This window comes from Muntiacus reevesi, chromosome 8, assembly GCF_963930625.1.
Source record: "Muntiacus reevesi chromosome 8, mMunRee1.1, whole genome shotgun sequence".
Classification (NCBI taxonomy): Eukaryota; Metazoa; Chordata; class Mammalia; order Artiodactyla; family Cervidae; genus Muntiacus; species Muntiacus reevesi.
In genome coordinates, this window is record NC_089256.1 from 31886944 (window position 1) to 31910461 (window position 23518).

Genomic DNA, 23518 nt, shown 5'->3' on the forward strand with positions numbered 1-23518 from the left:
CCCCGCAGTTCATCAGTTGCAGCCAAGGACACTGTTCCCTACCTCCTCCTCCCAACTCAAAGGCCAAAGGCCAACAGACCGCCTCTGTCACACCACAGCATTCACAGTTCTTTCCAGTCACTCTGTCCTCCACTCCTCTTCACTTGCCCAGCGCTTGTTTTGCGTTCAAGACGTAGTTCGCGATTAGTACAGAGAATGAACAGACTTAAGAAGGACCTGGTCCCATGATGGGCAGAAGGAGCAGGAGTGACCCTCTCCATTTTTCACAATCTCAGCAACTGAAGAAAATGCTACTTTACACCGTCACACACCCTTTTATATTTTAATTTTATATTTTAAATTATTTTAAAAAATGTTTTCAACCAGAATCAAATATATTAAGATGGGTAAAAGGTGTGCTCTGAGCACAATGGATTTGTAAAACACACCCCATCCATTTTAGAAAGGCAGTAAAATGACAGGAAAAAAGAGGGTCCGGGTATTTATTGTCATCTTTGCTGCCCAACAGCTGACTGGTTTCTGGCAAGTTGTTAACTACACAGTTTCTTCGAAATATTTTATTCTTCAAGGATTTTATGAGGGCTAGAAGATGACAAATATAAAAACGAATTCTCACAAAATGTCAGTTATCTTGAAGATCAAACAAAGCACAGGATTATTAAAAAGGAATTGTTCTTCTTCATAAGACACTTAACATATTTTAAGATTATATTTAGAACTGGCAACACAGGAGAACTAGTAATGTTTCCAAAATGAATTTTACAGTTTACCTAAACAATATTTCATTTATCCATTATACACTGCAGAGATTACTTCCTGATCACAACCAGCAGAACCTCTGAAACAAGTCTATCAGGCTATTGTGAACCAGTCAGGAGAGAAAAGCCCTGATGAGGGATTTCTAAGATAGAAAAATAACTGCTGTCCTGTAGGAAGTACAAAAGGAGAGTTTTCTATTCTCTGCCACTTCAGACTCTCCAAGAGGTCTTCGTCACAAAAGGAAAATGGAACAATTAACTTGGTTTGTACAAATTGCAAAGTAAAGTGACCAGTCTAGGTAGTTTCAGTTGCTTGTTCCTTTTTTGAAAATACAGGATCTGCACATGGGCTCACAGGCAGGCCTACTTAAAGATTTTACACACAATATATTTACTAAGAGAAATTTCATACCTCACTACAAGACGCAACTGCTCTGTGTAAAGGTGTCAACCATTTGCTGTCTTTGGCATTAACTCTAGCTCCTGCAACAAGAAGAAAAAAATTAATTGAAATATTTTGCATAAAATAATTTAAAATAAATAACTAGTTACATACAGTCCAAACTGGATAGATAACAATTGAAAATGTAGAAGTTCATTTTTTACTTTCTGCTAATAAATTATCCTTAAATTACAAAACAAAATCTTTTTAATTGATATCCAGGAAGGTATTAGCTCTTTTTATTAAAAATCAAAGAAATATTTTATATGTAGGCTAGAAAAGCCACCTTTATACAGAGCATATCCAAAGTGAAAATCAGACCCTACTGCAGTGTGTGTGTTAAAAGCCTGATACTTAAATAAATAAATAAGAATACTCAGACATAAAATACAGATCATAACAAAATCTTCATTATATTTCTTTATTAATATACATTTATAAATATATAAAAATTATAAATGTATATTTATATACATTATTATGTATATTATATACATTATTATACATTTATATATAAATATAATGTATATAATTATATAAATACAAAATATTTGCAAATGTATAATTTATAAATATATAAAATATAAACATAAAATATTCCTTATATTCTTTACTAATATAAATATAAAACATACGACCATTCAATACAAAGTCTTCATTTCTTTACTAATGAATGTATCATGTTATAATGCAATACAGTAATATTGAAATAGTTCTCCAGTGATTATTTAAAATGCTCTAATACTATAGTTATTTTATAAATGGATACAATGGCTTTAAACTTAGGGGAAAAAAATTAAGAAATAAATGAACCAACCCACATGTCTTTCTAGGTTATACCTGAAGTTCTGAAGAAGTAATCATTAAAACAAATCAACTATGTATTTTTTGCTTAAAAATTATTTTGCTTAAAAATTATTAAGTCAACAGACACAAATTTTCTTTAATAGAATGGAAATACCATCGAGTAAGACAGTAAGTGTATTACATATGTGGGGAGGAAGATTTATCACCTACGTAAAACCTGCTGACTTGGTGCTTAAATGCCTCCAAAGCAGAAGCAGCACAGCACAGGATCACTCTAAGCAGAGACAGCCTTGGCTCTCAGGAGTGCAGAGGAACTAGCAAACAGGTCCAGCACGACAAGCAATCCTAGATTTACATCTAGAATCATAACTAGCTAGTGAGAAGAGGCTTTAGGTACCTTGTCCAACCCCCAAACTTTCCAGATGATGAAACGCTGGTACAAGGAAGTGGCTCAATGCCATCAACTGCAGCAGAACCTAGGATAGAACTCAGACATCCTAAGGTTCTAATGTTTACATTCTATGTTTTGAGTGTGAGAATTCTAGGTAACAATCAAGTGCAGTGACTCCAAGTTACAGACTGAATAACTTCTAGCTATAGGTCCCTAACTAGTTGAGTATGAGCTTCTAGGTAATAATCAAGTGCAGCGACTCCAAGTTACAGCCCTAATGAGTTTTGTGATCCCTCTGAACCTACATTTTCATCTATAAGACAGATCTCCTAATACCCTGTTACAGAGATTAACAAATGGAGTTCCCTGGCGGCCCACTGGTTGGCACTCTGTGCTTCCACTGCAGAGGGCACAGTTCCAGGCCTGGTTGGGGCACTAAGATCTCACATGCCGTGCAGTGCAGCAAAAAAGTAAATAAACTGACATATGACCACTGTATCTAGTACACACAGGGCACAAATACAGTAGAGGTAGATTTTTACAAGTCTGAATGTGAAAGAAAATGAATGAAAAGCAGGTGTAGGAAGTCATCCACAAATGCAGCAGCTGAAGCTGAACTCAGTGTGGGCAGGGCCAACCGGCAGGACACTTAAAAGAATCCTGAACCAGCAGGAGAGCTTTCAAGACTGCTTAAGGCTGTGGGAGAAAGAAGGGGAGTCAGCAAAATAAAACAGCCAGAGACAGTGGTATATCCATGAAATAAACATCTGAGCAACTACCAGCCAGGTTCTTTGGAGGCCAAAATGGTGAAAACAGACTTTCCTGACAGCAATAAAGCCAGCGTTTGCTTTGGGTAAGAACACAACACCCGAAGGCGGAGCCCTGTCTAGACAGTGAAGGGGCGCCTTCCTTCTCCCCATTCACCACTTGGTTCTCTATAATCCCCGCACCTCTTTCTATGACTTTATATTTAAGTGCACAGGAGATGGGCAGGTCCTGGCATTTTAGGCCCGAAGGGTAGTGACACAGACACTCAGAAGACACAAATACCCTGGAAAGACAGAGGCAGAGAATTTCTAGAGGCCTGAAAACGTATGAGTCTCCACAAATGGGAAGGGTCCTAAGTCTGACTCAAGGTATTAACTGACAAAGAAACAGAAAGTGGCTGTCACAAAAAATGAGGATGACCTCTACGTGCTGATAAAGATCTGAGAAACAAAAAGTGAAAACAGCAATAAGAACTGTATAAATAATGTTCTTTGCTTTTACATAGAAAAAGGAAGATTTAAATATCTATATTTACATAAGGAAACCCTGGAGGAAAGCTAAGCCATCAAAAACAGATAGGCGGCTGCCGATCTGTCAGTATGGGTGGTAGGGACGCTGAGAACTGGATGATGTGAGGGAAACTAGGGAGCAAAAGCAGCTGCCCTACGCTATGTACCTTTAAAGGTGAGTCCCATTTTAATTTGGAAATGAAACAGAAATACTACATATTTAGAAAGTGAAATGTACTGATGATGGAATAAAAAACACTCCAAGAATTTGACTTCAAGTACAAAGAAAAAAGTTGCAAAGTAGGAAAAGGTAAAAATAGTCTTTCTTTTGGAAATGGGTTATCAGATAGACAAGTGAACAAAGAAAATCTAATTTTTACGGTGCCTTTGGCAGCCCAAAGTAAAAAATCCTGCTGGCTTCATTCTTCCATTTTAAGTTACAATAATTAATTAAATCATCTTTCTCTTTTAATAACAAAGTCAAAGTTAATTTTATCAAAACATTAGTGATTGTAACAAATAATCCACTAGTGGCTTAATGAGGATACATCATGCTGCCATTAGCAATTAGTAGACAACCTGATAAAAAATTCGGCTTGCTCTTTTTGGAGACTCTAAAGATACTTCAGGGAAGATCAACACAGTGGCATTTTAGACATCTGATCATATCCTTTCTCAGAAGACACTTATATTCCATTAAATCATATTTCTTTTAATAACACTAATTAGATATTTTAATCCCTTGGAAATTATAAGGTCAAGTATATGAGAAATGGTTGGGCTACCTCTAAGGGCACAGTACAACAAATTCCCCTGCCCACATGGGTTAATTAGCACGCGCTTTATATATTAACAGACAAACAAGGCTATGTGCATTATAAGAGCAGCAGCTGGGTGCCCAGTGAAATATGGCTTAAGAGTAATAAACATGGCAGGGCACATTAGACGTCCAGGCTACCAGAGCTCATCTCCTGTGAGCTCTCTGAAGGTAACCAGATGTCTGTTCCACACAGAGTGCCCAAATTAGTTACATATTCATACAGCAAATTACAAAGTAATTCCAGTAATGGAAAAGACATTTCCAAAGGAAAGCAACTAATCCAACAGCTGAAGACTAGCCACAGAGAAGATGAAGACAGGCAAAAGAGAAGCAGAGAGGAGGGAGAGGGAGCAGGAAAAGGAAAACAGGAGGAGGGGTGAAGGGGGGATGGAGGAGAGGGAAGGATGGGGAGGGAGAGGGGAGGAGGGGCAGGGGGAGGGGGGAGGGAGGGAGAGGAGGAGAGAGGGGACTGGAGGAGGGAGGCAGGAAAGGGGGAGGGGGAAGGGAGGGAAAGAGAAGGAAATCCTATCCACTTATAACACAGAACAGTCTTCCTACAGAGCAATGAAACCAAAGGTAACAGCTCTGGGGGCTCCGTCACAGGCTCTCTACCTGGCAGAGTACATAGTATCTGTGATGTAAAAGGATGACTGTAAGTCATTAAGAAAACATTCCTTTCCTTACTACTTCCCAACCACTAAAATAGAACAGAACAGAACACAGTAGCACCGTCTCAACTGCTGAAATCAGGCTACTGGGAGGCCATGTGGTAGGAAGCAAGGCTCAGAAACAAGACCACACAGCAATCTGAGGAGGCATCTTCAACGACCACTGCAAACCGACACCCACAGAAAGCCTCCTGAGCACCAGGAGCATACCTCCCTAAACCCAAGGTTATGCTCAACTGCGTAAATCAAAGATGGTCTTTACTAGAATCCCCTTTTTCCTAGTAGATCAGCTGAGCTTTCCTTTAAGAAAAATAAGCAGCCAGAACCTACACCACATAAAATATCTGAATTTGGATTTACCATTTCAGAGTAGAGATGTGATTAGATTTATGTTAAAAGCAAAAAGAAAACAAGACAGCAAAAATCAACTGCAGGGTCATGCAAACAGGTTGCCTGTATCCACTTGGTAGCACAGTTATATTAGAAAAACCCACGTAATCTTCCTTTTCACCAACCTTTCCTTTTACTAATTCATATATATAAAATACACTCAGAAACAACAGCTTTTTAAAGATACTTAAGGTAAGAGTCCTTTCAGAATTAGATAAATGTCTACTTTATTTGGAGATAAAGCAGAAATTAATTTTAAAAAATAAAAATTCTGGTTCACCTATATCAGTCTATCACGGGCTCTTGCCAGCAGTGCAGCCAAAGAGAGGTCTGCATAGATGAGGAGCCAGGCAGGTTGGTGGTTGGAGGGGCCCAGGAGGAAGACCTGTGATCTAATAATGGCTCTGTAATAAGCAGGCTGTGACCTGGGGCTATGCCCCATTGCCCCTGGAGCTTCATGTTGTGAAAAGTAATGTGTGTGTGTGTGTGTGTGTGTACATGTGCATGTACACGCACACACACGTCTCTGTCTCTCTCAAGGGAGGCTAGGCCCCAGGTTAAAACAACATAGGGAGCACCTGTTTTTGCAAACTGAGTTCTATAAACTCATACATTCAAATCACCAGTGTCCCAGCTGACTCTAGGTCTCTCAGGGCTTCTCTGCAAGACCAATTCATATGCTCTCTCCCTGATCTGTTCACTCACCAAGACCTGCCAATTCTTTGATTTCTGAACCTGTTACTGGTAAAATAGGTGAAAGTATTTAATTGCTCAGTCTTGTCTGACTCCTTGCGATCATATGGACTAGAGCCTGCCAGGGTCCTCTGTCCATGGAATTTTCCAGGCAAGAATACTGGAATGGGTAAAATAAGGGCTATGGCAAATGATCTCTACGATTCATTTCCAGAGATGATATTCTATTCTACTTTGAAATATTCATAATAAATTATTTCATGCTTATTAAATACCCTACCCTACTTTAATAAGGAAGTATCATTATAATCAATGTCAGGGATCTTCAAATTCAGCCCACAGGTTGCCAGCCACCTATTTTGTAAACAGTTTTACCACCTTACAGGAGTGCAGATAAGTAGCTGCCACTGTCTGGATGGCCCGTCACATGAAGTTATCAACCTCTGATCCAGGCAAAGAACTTGAGAGTCGATACTATTAAAGTTATTTCGCTTTTCCTACATGTCTGTAATAATTACAGTCTCACTAATAATTTTCTAAAACTCCTGTTTGCAGAGCATAGTTTTCTTCTTTGCTCCTAAGTCACAGAGGAGACAGTCCATATCCAGTGAGCTGGGCCAGGAACCAAGTATTTTAGCACTCTTCCCAAACTGGAAATAATGCTTTCCTTTGGCTGACTACCAAAGCTAGGGTCAAAGCTTCAGATTGGGAGGTTTTGAGGTTTTGAGGTTGGGAGTAGAATGAGCAAAAAGCAAGTACATTTCCACTTTTCCACCTGTGATGCTGGACCATCACCACCCCACCACCCCAAGCTGGTGCACTTCACCATTTAAGAGGGCATTATTGACACTAGGGGGCTTCCCTGATAGCTCAGTTGGTAAAGAATTTGCCTGCAAAGCAGAAGACCCTGATTCCTGGGTCAGAAAACCTGCTAGAAAAGAGATAGGCTACCCACTCCAGTATTCTTGGGCTTCCCTTGTGGCTCAGCTGGTAAAGACTCCCCCTGCAATGTAGGAGACCTGGGTTCAATCCCTGAGTTGGAAAGAATACCCTGGAGAAGTGAATAGCTACCCACTCCAGTATTCTGGCCTGGAGAATTCCATGGACTGTACAGTCCAAGAGGTCAGACATAACCAAACGATTTTCAAGAAAATAAAGTCTGTCACTGTTCCCATTGTTTCCCCATCTATTTGCTGTGAAGTGATGGTGAAGTGATGGGGCCAGATGCCATGACCTTCCTGTTTTGAAAGTTGAGTCTTAAGCCAGCTTTTTCACTCTCCTCTTTCACCTTCATCAAGAGGCTCTTTAGCTCCTCTTTGCTTTCTGCCACTAGCGTGGTGTCATCTGCACATCTGAGGTTATCAGTATTTCTCCCCACATTCTTGATTCGAGCTTTAGCTTCAACCAGCATGGCATTTCACACAATGTACTTTGCATAGAAGTTAAATAAACGGGGTGAAAATATACAGCATTGATGGACTCCTTTTCCAATTTTGAACCAGTCCTTTGTTCCATATCCGGTTCTAACTGTTGCTTCTTTACCTGCATACATGTTTCTCAGGAGGCAGGTAAAGTGGTCTGTTATTCCCATCTTTTAATAATTTTTCACAGTTTGTTGTGATCCACATGATCAAAGGCTTTAGAATACTCAGTGAAGCAGAAATAGATGTTTTTTTGGAATTCTCTTGCTTTTTTTGATGATCCAGTGTATGTTGGCAATTTGATCTCTGGTTTCTTCTGCCTTTTCTAAATCCAGCTTGAACATCTGGGAGTTCTTAGTTCATGTACTGTTGAAGTCTAGCTTGGAGGATTTTGAGCATTATTCTGCTAGTGTGTGAGACGAGTGCAATTGTGCAGTAGTTGAGCATTCTTTGGCATTGCCTTTCTTTGGGACTGGAACGGAAACTTCACTTCCCAGTCCTGTGGCCCCTGCTGAGCTTCCCCAATGTGCTCGCACACTGAGTGCAGCACTTTCACAGCATCGTCTTTCAGGAACTGAAATGGCTCAGCTGGAATCCCATCACCTCCACTAGCTGTGTTCACAGTGATGCTTCCTAAGGCCCACTTGACTTCACACTCCAGGATGTCTGGCTCTAGCTGAGTGATCACACCATGGTAGCTATCCAAGTCATGAAGATCTTTTTTGTACAGTTCTTCTGTGTATTCTTGCCACCTCTTCTTAATACCTTCCGCTTCTGTCAGGTCCATACCTTTTCTGTCCTTTATGGTGTCCATCTTTGCATGAGATATTCCCTAGGTATCTCTAGTTTTCTTGAAGAGATCTCTTTTCCCATTCTATTGTTTTCCTCTATTTCTTCACATTGTTTTCTTAGGAGGCTTTCTTATCTCTCCTTGCTTTTCTCTGGAACTCTACATTCAGATGGTATATCTTTCCTTTTCTCCTTTGCCTTTCACTTCTCTTTTCTCAGCTATTTGTAAGGCCTCTTCAGACAACCATTTTGCATTTATTTTTCCTGGGGACAGTTTCAAAAATACATGCACTAAATGAATAGCTCCCAAGAAAATATCTATAGTAGGAGACCAGAAAATTAAGTTCTTAAAACAGAAGTTCTTCAACAAGTCACTGCCTACACAAATTCTACTAAATGCTAAGTAGATGGGGGTGGGTAGGGTGTAGAGAAGAGGAAGAGTCGTTCAGATTGTAGCAGAGTTAAGAATATAAATGCCGTAGTCACATAGCCTGGGTTTGAAAGCTGGCTCTAGCTTTTATTAGCAATATAATTTTCAGCCAGTTATTACATCTCTAAATGTTTTCAGTTCAATTCAGTTGCTCAGTCATGTCCAACTCTTTGCGACCCCATGGACTGCAGCACGCCAGGCTTCTCTGTCCATCAGCAATTCCCAGAGCTTGCTCACACTCATGTTCATTGAGTCGGTGATGCCATCCAACCATCTCATCCTCTGTCATCCCCTTCTCCTGCTGCCTTCAATCTTTCCCAGCATCAGGGTCTTTTCAAATGAGTCAGTTCTTTGCATCAGGTGGTCAAAGTATTGGAGTTTCAGCTTCAGCATCAATTCTTACAATGAACATTCAGGAATGATTTCCTTTAGGATGGACTGGTTGGATCTCCTCACAGTCCAAGGGACTCTCAAGAGTCTTCTCCAACACCACAGTTCAAAAGCATCAATTCTTCGACACTCAAAACTCTTTATGGTCCAACTCTCACATCCATACATGACTACTGGAAAAACCATAACTTTGACTACATGGACCTTGTTGGCAAAGTAATGTCTTTGCCTTTTAATATGCTGTCTAGGTTGGTAATAGTTTTTCTTCCAAGGAGGAAGCATCTTTTAATTTCATGGCTGCAGTCACCATCTGCAGTGATTTTGGAGCTCAAGGAAATATTTAAGTCTGCCACTGTTTCCACTGTTTCCCCATCTATTTGCCATGAAGTGATGGGACCAAATGCCATGATCTTAGTTTTCTGAATGTTGAGCTTTAAGCCAACTTTTTCACTCTCCTCTTTCACTTTTATCAAAAGGCCCTTTAGTTCCTGTTCCTTTTCTGCCATAAGGGTGGTGTCATCTGCATATCTGAAGTTATTGATATTTCTCCCGGCAATCTTGATTCCAGCTTGTGCTCATCCAGCCTAGCGTTTCTCATGATGTACTCTGCATATAAGTTAAATAAGCAGGGTGACAATATACAGCCTTGAGATACTCCTTTCCCAATTTGGAACCAGTCTTTTGTCCCATGTCTGGTTCTAACTGTTGCTAAATGCTTTAGTTTCATTTATTGATAATAATAAGAGATAAGAGCAGTGTAATGAGATCATACATGAAAAAGCTAAATTTAACATAGTCCTTGAGAGTACACTCTCTGTTTCCTATTACTTCACCCCAATCAATAATAATCGTAAAATTAATTCTACTAGCCTCTAGTGTTAATATAGATTCTACAGATGAATATACTTGTTTGATTACATATATCATGTCAAAAGTTATACCCCTCATTCACAAATCTTGAAGATGCATCATGTATAAATATTTGATTTCTAGTGAATTTATTCTGGACTGCAGGTTAAAGGGAGTAAGTAGTTTTACTCAGAAAAAGCAAAACAAACCTAACTGGCCAAAATATAAAAGAAAAGGGGAGGAAACACCACCTTCAATAGAAGAAAACAGTTACAATCACAGACAAAAGTATGAAGAATTTCTACCAAATACAGTGAAATATGTACCAAAATGAAGGTGTCAGGTGAAGCTTCTTCAATTCTTGGGACAGCTACAAAGTCGTCTAAATCATACTGATGTGCATGCCCTTCTGCCCCATTCTCTCCACTGTCTGTGTCCCAGAATCCCTATCTAACACCCTTTTAGATGATCTAGAGGTCATCCACAGGAGAATCTCCCTTCATAACACAGAAGAACAAGTTAAGGACACTGCATGAGAGACCAAGTAAGCACCCTCATTATTTTTGACAGAGCTGCTGGAAATGGAGGGTAAGAATCATTCATCATCAATCACAACCTAAGTAAGACTCTATGATGTGAGTTGCTGCCAGTCACCCCAACTATCTGTAGTACATCAAGAATAAGGGAAACTATGCTACCAGGACTAACAGAAAACACATTCCGTCTGAGAGCTAGGTAAAGAAATACACACAAGTGACGCTCACTTTTTCCCCTCCTTACTCTGTTCTTTACTAACAGATGCTCTGGGAAAACATATTCCTCAGTGATATATAACAGAGGTCCAATGGTGAGGACTCTGTGCTTTCATGTCGAGGGCTCAGGTTCAATCCCTGGTCAGGCCAAACTCCACCAACCAAAAATCTTAAAGGATTCAGCATGGGACTAGAGCAAAAATATACAAAGGCAGAGAAAACGGAGCAAAAGATAGTTAATAGGTAAATACATTTGAAAGTAATCCCAGGAAAGGAGAGGAAGAATTTGTCAATCACCTGTTACACACAGGGGCTTCCCAGGTGGTGACAGTAGTAAAGGACCTGCCCCCCAATGCAGGAGACACTAGAGACATGTGTTCGATCCCTGGGTTGGGAAGATCCCCTGCAGGAGAGTATGGCAACCCACTTCAGTATTAATGCCTGGAGAAGCCCATGGACAGAGAATCTGGCAGGTTACAGTCCATAGGGTTGCAAAGAGTCAGACAGCACTGAAGCAACTTAGCATGCACACTTTATACACAACTTCAGAGTGCTTTATACACTTCAGAGAAATTAAGCTCTGAACAGACAGCTCAAAGAAGAGCTCCAAGAAAGAGGTAAGACAATGCAAAAAGATGAGAGCTGGCAGACCAAGATCGAGAAAAGGATAAAAGCGATTAAAGATGAAAGCCTAGAAACAACAAAAAAACAAAATAGATATGTCTTAAAACATAGTCAAGAATCTGAAGCCATAGCTAGAACGAACTCTTAAAAACCCAGGTCAGGCTCTGTCCCTCCACTGGTTTTCCACATCACTTTAAGGGCCAAAGCAAGTCTTTAATTGGAATCCTCCCACCTCTGCTTTATTCCCTACTGCTTTTTTCACTTGCCTTCATACATGCTACACTTTGTGGTATCTGTTCGTGCTAATCTCTTAATTTCCACCTGGTAACTGCACCATACACAAGGCTCTCTTCCTTATTTGCTTCAGTTATCTCCTTGTATGTCCCTGAATTCTTTCCTGGTAATCCAACACAAATAGCAACTGATTCCCACCCAATATACTATTCCTTTACCTTATCCATAGCAATTATCATCACATGACAAACTATATATATTAATTTGCAATTATGTCCTCCATTAAAACATAAACTCTATAAAGGCTAGGACTTCATGTATATTATTTAGGGTTCTGCCCACAGCACTTAGAATAGTACCTGCTATGTAGCTATGCTTATTATTAGTTGAATGAATGAAGAATAGGTAAAATGAAATAATCTAAAACTAAATGTAAAAATGGGCTTCCCAGATGGCACAGTGGTAAAGAATTTCCCTGCCAACACAGAGACACAAGAGATGAGGGTTTGATCCCTGGGTCAGGAAGATCCTCCGGAGTAGGAGATGGCAACCCACTCCAGCACTCTTGCCTGGAAAATTCCATGGACAGAGGAGCCTGGTGGGCTACAGTCCATCAGGGGTTGCAAAGAGTTGGACACAAGTGAACAATTTAGCTTGTACACATGCAAACGTAAAGACAAAATTATACTCAGAGAAAAGCTGATAAAGACAGATAAAGGATATCTATTTTAGTAGCAAAACACACAATAAAAAAATTTACTGACAGAAAAACACACGGAAATAAAATATCCAAAGATGCAATGGAAGATATAAATGAAATGAAAATCTGAATTTCAGGACTAAGTGTAACTTAGGACAAAGACTCAGCAGATTTAGCCTAGGAAAGTTAGCATGAATTTCAGTAATAGAGAACTGAATCCTATAGGCATCCAGGCAGAAGAGAATGGACTATGGTGGTGCAAAGTGTGATGGGGGGATGGAATGTAAACAAAAAGAGCTCGATCCATGACTTTCATTCAACACTAGAAGACAGTGGAATAACATATATAACACTGAAAAGAAAAAGCATAAACTGAGAATTTTATAACTAGCTAATCTACCAATCAGCTAAGTAAAAAAGGCAATGGTTCAAAATAAATAAGATACCAGGGAATACAATGTCCGTGAGCTCTTGGACAGAACATATAAAAACGAAAATTATTTGATGATGCTGTTCAACCAAGAAACATCAAAATTTAAAACTTGGGAATAGAGAAGCTATGAACAAGGACACTGTGTGTGCTGAGATAAAACAGTGGGAATTATGATTACAAAATAGAATGAAAAGTCATAATTCTTGACAATGAAAACATAAGAGTGAAAAGAAACAAATTAGAAAACATTATTTCCTAATTTTTCGTCATGAGTACTCATGCGGCCCCATGGACTGTAGCCCACCAGGCTCCTCTGTCCATGGGATTTTTTCAGGAAAGAATACTGGAGTGGGTTGCCATTTCCTCCTCCAGAGAATCTTCCCAACCCAGGGATCCAGTCTGTGTCTCTTGCTTAGCAGGTGGATTCTTCACCACTGAGTCACCTGGGAAGCCTGAATTTTTCATGATAGTAAATCAGAAAACAACCAAAACCTGCAACACAAACATGGGAGTCCATGTCTCTAAGGGATGATCAACTTCTTCATATTCTTCACTTTTCATTTGAGAGAAGTATTTTAGGAACAAATAACCTTACTATGGATACCAAAGTAGCTTTTATAACATGAAATTATAGGAATTTACTTTATAATGTGTTCTTATGGAATTATACCATGATTTTTGTAAAATGCATGAGCTAAATGGGGATTATTCCACATTGCTAAATTTTTTTTTTCAGATTACATCAGTTACAGTGAACCTAATTACGACTGCAATATGTCATTGGTAATTAACATGAAGGGCAATAAGAGTCTACCCTAAACTTTAGAGTAACAATTTTCATTACCAATTACAAACAAATTAGCCTAATCTGGTTGTCTACTTTCCCCTTAGTGTATTTAATATTGTTCTTTATCTAAGAAATTGATAGGGCCCAACACCTAGTTTCAATTCTAATTTATAATGTATTTTAAAAACCCATTCCGTACAATTATAAGGCTGTTTTGAAATTAGGGATATGTAAATCAGTGCATTGAAAACAAATTTAAGTGGAACTCATGAAGCACCACCAGAGAATCTTGAGTCTACATACACTGTTTGAAGACCATCATTCTGGGTAATAGTTATTTGTCCTTCAGTTTTATCATAACCGACACAGAACATGATTTTAAAGCACAGAATAAAATGATCTGACATATAGAAATGATTACCACAATAAGGGTCACCTTACACAGTGACATTTCTTTTTTTCTTGTGATGAGAACTTTGAAGATTGCATCCTCAGAACTATCTTAAAATCACCTTGTAACTAGAAGTTTGTATCACTTGACCACTTTTACTCATTTCTTCTACCTTATACAGTCCATCTCTGGCAACAACCAATCTATTCTGTTTCTATCAATTTGATTTTTATAGATTCCACATATAAGTGAGATCATGAATTATTTGTCTTTTCCTATCTGACTTATTTCATTTAGCATAATGCCCTCAAGGCCCATCTATATTGCTGCAAATGGCAGGGTTTGCTTCTTTTTTATGGCCAAATAATATTTCATCATGTGTATTACTACCTCATCTGTATTCATCCTAGGTTGTTTCCATGTTTTGGCTATTATAAATAATGCTGCAACGAACATACAAGTGTGTGTATATGTCTTTGAGATGATGACTTTGTTTCCTTTGGATATACACACAGAAGTGGCTTTACTGGATATACTGTCATAGAAATGACAGTTCTATTTTTAATTTTTTGAGGAACCTTCATAATGTTTTCCATCATAGTTCTATCAATTTACTTTCTCGCCAACAAGGGTTTTCCTTTTCTCCATATCCTTACCAATACTTGTTATTGTCCCTGTTTTTTTTTTTTAAAGGAAGCCATTTAAAAAGTGTGAGAAGGTATCTCATTGTAGTTTTGCTTTGCACTTCCTTGATGATTAGTGATGTTGAGCACTATTTCATGTACCTATTAGTCATATCTCTTTCGTCTTTGGAAAAATGTGTCTTCAGTTCCTCTGCTTGACTTTTAACCAGATTGGTTTGTCTGCTTTTTGCTATTGAATTGTATGATCTCTTTGGTGGCTCAGACGGTAAAGCATCTGCCTACAATGCAGGAGACCCAGGTTTGATCCCTGGGTCGGGAAGATCATCTGGAGAAGGAAATGGCAGCCCACTCCAGTACTCTTGCCTGGAAAATCCCATGGACAGAGGAGCGTGGTAGGCTGCTACAGTCCATGGGGTCGCAAAGAGTCAGACATGACTGAGTGACTACACTTTACATATTTTAGATATTAATCCTTTATTATAGGACTTGCAAATTGTGTGTGTGTGTTCAGTTGCTCAGTGGTATCCAACTCTTTGCAACCCCATGGACTGTCCATGGGATTTTCCTGACAAGAATACTGGAGTGAGTTGTGACTGGCAAATTACTTTCACCTACCCTGTAGGTTGCCTTCTCATCTTGTTGGTTTCCTTTGCCTATGCAGAAACTTTGCAGTTTGATGGAGTCTCACTTGTAACATCTGCTTTGGTTTCCTTTGTTTCTGGTGTCAAATCTAGAATATCATCACCAAGACTGACGCCAAGGATCAGTCTCACCATCTATGTATTCTTCTACGAGTATGAGTTCTACAAGTATGATTCTTATGCTCAAGTCTTTAACCCATTTTAAGTGGATTTTTGTGTATAGTGTAAGACAGTTGTCCAGTTTTCCCAAAACCATTTACTGAAGAGATGGTCCTTTCCCCATTAATTTTCCTTGCCTCCTTTGTCATAAATTAACTGACCATGATATGCACAAGTTTATTTTTGGGCTCTCTTTTTGTTCCACTGATCAATGTGCCTCCTTTTATGCCAATACTATGCTGTTTTTACAGCTCTGATCCTCTTAAAACTACACAAGGCATTACCAAAGAACTCAGTGCTGACCGTTTTATGGTTATCCGACACGTGAAGCAAACTGGAAAGGTGAGAAAGCTTGATAAACGGGTGCCTCATGCGCTGACCAAAAATAAAAAAAATAGTCATTTTGAAGTGTCGTCTTCTCTTACTCTATGCAACAATGAGCCATCTCTCGATTAGATTGTGATGTGCAACAAAAAGTGGATTTTAAACGATGAAAACCAGTGTTCATAGTTGGACCAAGAAGCTCCAAAGCACTTCCCAAAGCCAAACTTGCACCAAAAAGGGTCATGGTCACTGTTCGGTTATCTGTTGCCCATCCACTACAGCTTTCTGAATCCTGACAAAACCATTACATCTGCAAAGTCTGCTCAACAAATCAATGAGATGCACTGGAAACTGAAATGCCTGCATTCTTTTCCACAACAACGCCTGACCGCCATTGAACTGGGCTAAAAAGTCCTGCCACATCTGCCATATTCACCTGACACCTTCTGCCAACTGACTACCACTTCCTGAAGCATCTCAACAACTTTTTGCAGGGAAAACGCTTCCACAACCAGCTGGAGGCAGAAAATGCTTTCCAAGAGTTTGTCAAATCCTGAAGCACAGATTTTTATGCTATAGGAATACACAAACTTATTTCTCATTGGCAAAAATGTGCTGATTATAATGGTTCATATTTTGATTAACAAAGATATGTTTGAGCCTAGTTATAATGATTTAAAATTCATGGTCTGAAACCACAATTACGTTTGCACCAACCTAATATAACTCTATACACTCATGCAACTTGTTATAAAAATCACAGTAAAAAAATTTACTAATTTATAATGGCAAAAATTCTGTTCAGGCTACTATTTAGCAGGATTTTTACTCAGAATTTCTATTCAGTGCTCCTTCTCCCAAATATCAAAGGAATGATACTATCTCTCCAACTGCTTTATGCATATCTCTGTGCAATCTGAAAATACAAGCTGAATTTGAACATAAGCATCCTTTCTCAATAAATATCAGATTATTGTAGAATAATCTTGGTACTACAAAAATATTTCCAAGCTCTCTTTGATCGCCTATTTTAAGTTTGCAAGAAGTCTGACCACCATAGAAGCTATTTTACAGGAGACTGTTATACCATTTCTTCATTTTATAAGGTTTTGAACAGTTTAGGAGAAAGTTAAAAATAAAGTACAATTTCCTAAAATAAATTTTACAAGCCCTCAAAAAGAATTAGATACACGCTATTTAAAGACATAAATTTTGCTGCCATCATTTTCAAAATATACCTACTATCATATAATTTCTTATCCCTCCAATGCTATACTAGCTCCAAGCTACCATCACCTCCTCCTTGGAGAACTGTAATCATCTTCTAGTAATTCTGTGGTCAATGAGGCCTTGTATGACTACTTCGTGTAACACCCAACCCTATATAATGCTTATCCCACTCCATTATAGTTGTCCCTCATCATTCGCAGGAAACTGGTTGGAAGACTTCCTGTGGATATCAAAATTCACAGATGCTCAGAGTTCTTATATAAAATGTCACAGTATCTGCATATAACTGATACATATTCTTCTGAATATTTTAAATTCTCTCTAGACTACTTATAATACCTAATACACTATATACATAGCAGTAAATAGAATACAATGATATGTAAATAGCTGCCACTGAACGGCAAATTCAAATTTTCCCTCTGGAACACTCTGGAATATTTTCAGTCTATTTTTGATCTGTGGTTGGTTCAATACATGAATACACAACTCATGAATACAGATGGCTGACTGCATTCTGATCTATTTTTTTCATTTTTCCATAGCATTTATCTCCTTATTCTACATACTATAAAAATTTACTTGTATTTGTAGCCTGTTTTTCTTTAGAGTTATATGCTCCACAAAGGAGGTGACTTGTTTTCCAATGTACTCTAAGTACCAGAAGAGTACCTGGGACAGGTTATGAGATCATTACTTCTAGAATAAACAAATAAGTTTCAGGTTGTCTAACAAATATGAAGAAATAGTGAGGTTTAATAAATGTTAATGACAAAAATATACATGATGTGCTCTTACACAGAGCTGACCATACCAGATAAAATAAGCAATTCAATGATTTCTGCATCTCCAAGATAGGCAGCAGCATGCAGTGGAGTTCTCTTTTCATTGTCCTGTGATAAGAAGGAAAGGTGGAACATAAATTTTAATATAAAGTTAATTTTAATATACTTTAAATGAAGAAAACCCACTATAAACTATAGCTTACTACTTCCACAACTCTAGTACTCAAGTCCCATTAACAGAGTATTTCTTTGCTAGGAGAAGAAAAGCCTAAAAAATATATCTTGGCCTTAAAATAGTAGTATAAAATATAGCAAAGAATAAAAGATAAATCTAAGATGACAAAGCAATAGGTTCTTAGACTTTCTTTGAGTAAAGATGACTATATTGCTTATATTTACAGGAAAATTTCCTTTACTTCATACTACTTGCCCACCTTCCCCAAATTATATTTCCACAATCTGACACAGTTTATAAAACAAACCCTAACAAACCAAAAAGGTTGCTTATCAAAATGTTTCCATAAAACTACAGTGGCAAAAGCAGAAAATATCCCTGGGGATCTGAAATTATATCTTAAAATAATCTTAAGGTTTTTCTTAAAGTTCCTGCCAATTTCGGTTCTGGCTCTAAAATATATTCCTACCCTATACACAGTCTTCCAAACCTTCCTCTAGAAATGGAAGCTGTGTCTAAGTGCACGGCTGTGTGTACTTCTTGCCTCAAACAATAATGTCCTGCAGTGTGAGAAGCAAGGTCTTAATGTCACACTTAGAGACTCAGTTCAAAGTATACCTCATCTAAAGTTACAACAGTGTTGCTGAAGTCATGGCATCTGAGAAAGTTATTCATTTACAAATATTTATTCTGAAATTTACAACCAAATTTTTAGATACTGGCTTTTGAGCCAGATTATTAAGTTTTTTTCCATTACCCATTTCCCTTTGTCCAGAGGATAAAGTTTTACCTGGTTATTGACCCACCCAGCAAGAGAACAGACTCCTAGCATGCCTTGAAGCGTTGTTAGCTAGTGTGGACCGATCATGTGCGAGAGGAATGAACGGCACAGCTTCGACACCTTCAGCCTAGAAGACAAACTACTCCAGAGCCAAGACCAACACTTCCCACCTCCCTCACTGGACAGCATGCGTGAACTCTGCCCACTTTGACCACACAGGGGTAGGCTAATATCCGACAAGACTTAAGGAAAACATACTGAATGATCTTGTGGAACAAAGCTGCCCCCAAAACACACAGTTCAACCACTGACTTCTGGACGATTAAGAGAAATAAAATTATTACATAGGTATCGTGGAGATCCCTGGTGGTTCAGGGGTTGGAAGTCTGCCTGCCAGTGCAGGGGACATGGGTTTGATCCCTGATCTGGGAAGATTCCACATGCCAAGGGGCACCTAAGCCTGTGTGCCACAACTCCTGAGCCTGTGCTCCACAAAAAGAGAAGTCACAGCAATGCAGAAGCCCATGCACCGCAGTTAAGAGTGCAGCTAGAGAAAACCCACGCGGCAGCAACAAAGACCCAGTACAGCCGCAAATAAATAAATAAAAATTATAAAATGAGTATTTTGGGGGGTCTCATGTTATGATAGATAATATTGCAACTTTCAAGACTTAAAAAATGAAAAATTTCACATCACAGTAATTTCCCAGTTTGGCAATACTCCAATTATACTAAGAAAAGATTGTTAGGCCAATGGGAATAAACCAGGGGAGAAAACTGGGGTTAAAAATATTCACAGGCAGTTCTAAAAAGGTTTAGATGTATTTATATAAAATTATTAGAAAATGTGTATAATACATAATTATAACTCGCTCTAGATACATTTCTTCATATAATGTTAATATATTTGTGTCCTTAAAATAGTAATAGGTAAGAAAGAAAAAGGAGATTGATATAGCAGTTGCTACTGTTTTTTTTTAATAAGTTAAGAGGTCTTGTCTGTCTAAAGCCCAGTTAATTTCCACAAGATCATATTTTTTATTCCAATACATACCCCATTAAACAAATGGTTTGCATAGAAATTATCGGACAAATAGTCATTGAGAAAGCTAACACAGAACCACTAAAATATAAGGCTTTATTCAAAGCTGAGTCCTAAACTTAGTCACTTTAATAAAAGGATCCTTGGCTGAAGGCTTTTCAGTGTTAATCACTAACACATCAAAATTCCCTATGGTATTTCGTGGTCAGTGGTTTAGTCGCTAAGTCGTGTACAACTCTCCCAACTCCATGGATTGTAATCTGCCAGACTCCTCTGTCCATGGGGATTCTCCAGGCAAGAATACTGGAGTGATCTGCGATTTCCTTCTCTCCCCTATGGTATCTAAATATGACTAAACCCACTCAAACTAAGGAAAACATCTCCTCCCCAGGATAAACCACATACACAGCACTCACAGCACACACACACACTCACATTTATGAGTGAGAGATGTCTGGAATTCTATGACTCAATGCCTTGAATCCTATTAAAGTATTTCATGACTATGAACATTTTTTCCCTTTGATCTGTAGAGAGGAAAAACTAAGGAACAAATTGATTAATTTTAAAAGAAAAAATTTTACCTATCATATTTAGCTGCAATTAAATACTGAAAATGATACAATAAAACACTTAAGTTCTTTTTAACAAAATTTATTAGAATGAAAAAATTACTATACTCTTACACACACTGAATTTCACTTCAAGGATTTTTTCTTTTTTTAGATAAAGATATTGCTGCTAAGTGCTGCTGCTGCTGCTAAGTTGCTTCAGTCGTGTCCGACTCTGTGCGACCCATAGACAGCAGCCCACCAGGCTCCGCCGTCCCTGGGATTCTCCAGGCAAGAATGCTGGAGTGGGTTGCCATTTCCTTCTCCAAAAGATACTGCTATGTGTGAGAAAAACTTTTAAGTATATTTATTGACCATCAGTTCAGTCAGTTCAGCTCCATAGTTGGAAGCAAAACGCTAACCATCAACAAGGAAATGGTTATTAAAAATTTATGAAGCACAAGCAGTTCCTAACCAACCTTCATTTAACTGACTCACGTTAGACCACATTCTATTTCCTGAGTGAAACTAACGGTGACGTTGGCACAGCATGTGTTTTGAGTATCAGACCACCACAACCAAGACCCTGCATGCTCATTCCTATCATTGGGTGTATGAGTACCAAGGGTAAGATAGGTTTGCTAACACAACTGCTTGTACCAACTGGACCTGCAATCATACATGTGATTTATTTATTTATTTATTATTTAAACTGATGAAACAGGAGTGAAGAAAAAGCAAATTGTTTGTATGATCACTAGGTGAAATACCATACAAAGACTCAATACAGGCAAGCTAAAAAAAGTACTGTTGAACTGGGTGCAGCCAAGACAACTGATACACTAAAGCAGTTAACATATACAGAGCTTGATTCTTCGGTATCTCAATTCTTACATCACCTAAAGAAACCCAAAACAGGAATTACAGCTAATACCCTGGGGCAATGGTCTGTGCAAGGAAAGGAACACTGAACTCCTGTTAGTGGACTCCACGTTGTCAACCAAAAGCCTTGCCCCAATTTTTAAAAAACTGGCTGGAATATTACACATTATTACAGTAAAATGATTAAAGATCATTTAAAATGCTTCCTTCTGTCAGACTTTGATTAGCGTATCAACTACCAGTTATGAACATTTTTAGATGAGAGTCTTGGAGCCGTATATCCATGGAATGAAATACTATGTCCAATTCCGAAGTGTAGGGGGTTTTCCCCACACATCCACACAACGCTCCAACACCAGCCAGCTGTCCTACAACTCAACACAATTCTGACACTACCTGCCAGGGGACAGCATCAGATGCCACAGGTTAAGGACTCAGTCCTACAAGAGGGGGTCCCCACCCCACCAGAGAGGTCAACAGCAAGTTCAGGTTGTTATCAGACCTCTGACTGGCTACAAATCCAGGTTCCCCTGACCTCCTTGGGTGTGATTAATTGCTGGAGCAGCTGATAGGACTTAGAAAAGCAGTTTATTAACTAGATTACCAGTTTATTACACAAGATACTGGAGGACAGGAATTAAAACAGTCAGATGAAGAGAAACACAGGACAAGATCCTAAACAAAGGATCTTCCGTCCTCAGAGTCTGGGGCCTGGCCCAGTGGCACGTGTAAGCATTTCTGGTTCACCAGCCTGGAAACTCTCTGAACCCCTCACCTTGTGGGTTTTTATGAGCTCCCACTGACTGCTGGCAACTGAACTCAATTTCCAGCCCTTCTCTCCTCAGAGATTAGAGGGTGAGACTAAAAGTTCCAATCACGTGGTTGGCTCCATAGGCAAGGACCCCACACTTAGAACCTTTCCAAAAGTCACCTCATTAACATAAGGCACCATGGCTTTCCTCCTAGGAAATGTCAAGGTTTTTTCTGTGCTAGAAATAGAGACTAAGACTAAATATATATATTTCCTATTATAAACCATAATATCACACTATGTTTTCAATTTAAAATAACAAGCAGACCCCAATGCTAAGACTCCAATGTTCCTTATCAATGGAACATCTCTAAAGCAAAGTGTTAAATGAAAAATGCAGCCTAGCAATAATTGTGTTAAAGGTTCTACACACTTCTAGACTCTTCTAGACTTGAATATGCATAAAACATCCTGCAAGGATACTCAAGGATATCCTGTATATTTAAGACACAGTGATTGCCTCTAGATGAAGAACACTGACCCACTAGAGTCTGAAGGGTGAGAGAGTTATTCCACACCATCTGTGGCCTTTGGTACTGTCTGGAGTTACTACCATGTGCATGTTTCAAAAAGTAAAATAGCAAATTAAAAATAACATTTCAATCAGCTGAAAAGCATTTCAATAACTTCTCATACCAGGCATTTTCACAAGTCCAAGTGCCCATTAAAAAAAAATGTTTCTTCATAATCAGTTTTTAAAGAAACCATACCTCCATGTTGTATTTCAAACAAATTTAACTAGAATTATTAAATACACAAAACAGACTCAAATAAAAAATTTCACTCATTTGATCACAAAGCTTTTTGATTATATCCACTGAGGTAAACATGCTTTTCTTATAGTTCTCATGTGGTGCTCTGGAAAGATATTTTGTGCATATGATCAGGATTACAAAAATTATTTACCCTCCCCCAATAAAAGCAAAACAAAAAATAGTTTTAGCTCTTATAAGTGATTATCCTGAAGATGAAAAAGGACAGATATTAATGGAGAGTAGTGACTGCTAACCACTTTGAGCTGACAGTGTAAGTTGCTCAGCTGTGACTCTCTGCAGCGCCATGAACTGCAGCCTGGCAAGCTCCTCTGCCCATGGGATTCTCCAGGCAAGAGTACTGGAGTGAGCTGCCATTCCCTTCTGCAGGGGATCGTCCCGACCCAGGGATGGAGCCCAGGTCCCCCACACTGCAGGCGGAGTCTTTAGCGTCTCAGCCACCAGGGAAGCCCCAGAGGCAAATGCTGGGCTGGTGCACTACACACCAGTGACTGGACAATGAGGAAGCTCCTTTGTGCTGGTACAACAGGTCTCCATATTGAACCTGTGGGTGGTTATACAAATCTACACATGTGACAAAATGTCCCAGAATTATATACGAAGACATTACTACTACTCCGCCTCTCCTCCCCCAAATGAGTGCATGCAAAAACTGGTGAAACCCAAGAAAGGTG

The 23518-nt window shown here is 38.8% G+C and overlaps 1 protein-coding gene across 5 annotated transcripts in view; it reads right to left on the reverse strand.

Moving 5' to 3' along the window:
• ANKRD28 (ankyrin repeat domain 28) overlaps positions 1–23518 on the reverse strand; it is a 195498-nt gene that overhangs the window by 59726 nt on the left and 112254 nt on the right. For all 5 annotated transcript variants that reach the window (XM_065943348.1, XM_065943352.1, XM_065943349.1 and 2 more), the window contains 2 exons: positions 17859–17937; positions 1171–1241 (listed from right to left, as the gene is read on the reverse strand). In XM_065943348.1, the coding sequence (XP_065799420.1) occupies positions 1171–1241; positions 17859–17937 (150 nt within the window). The remainder of the gene's footprint in view (positions 1–1170; positions 1242–17858; positions 17938–23518) is intronic.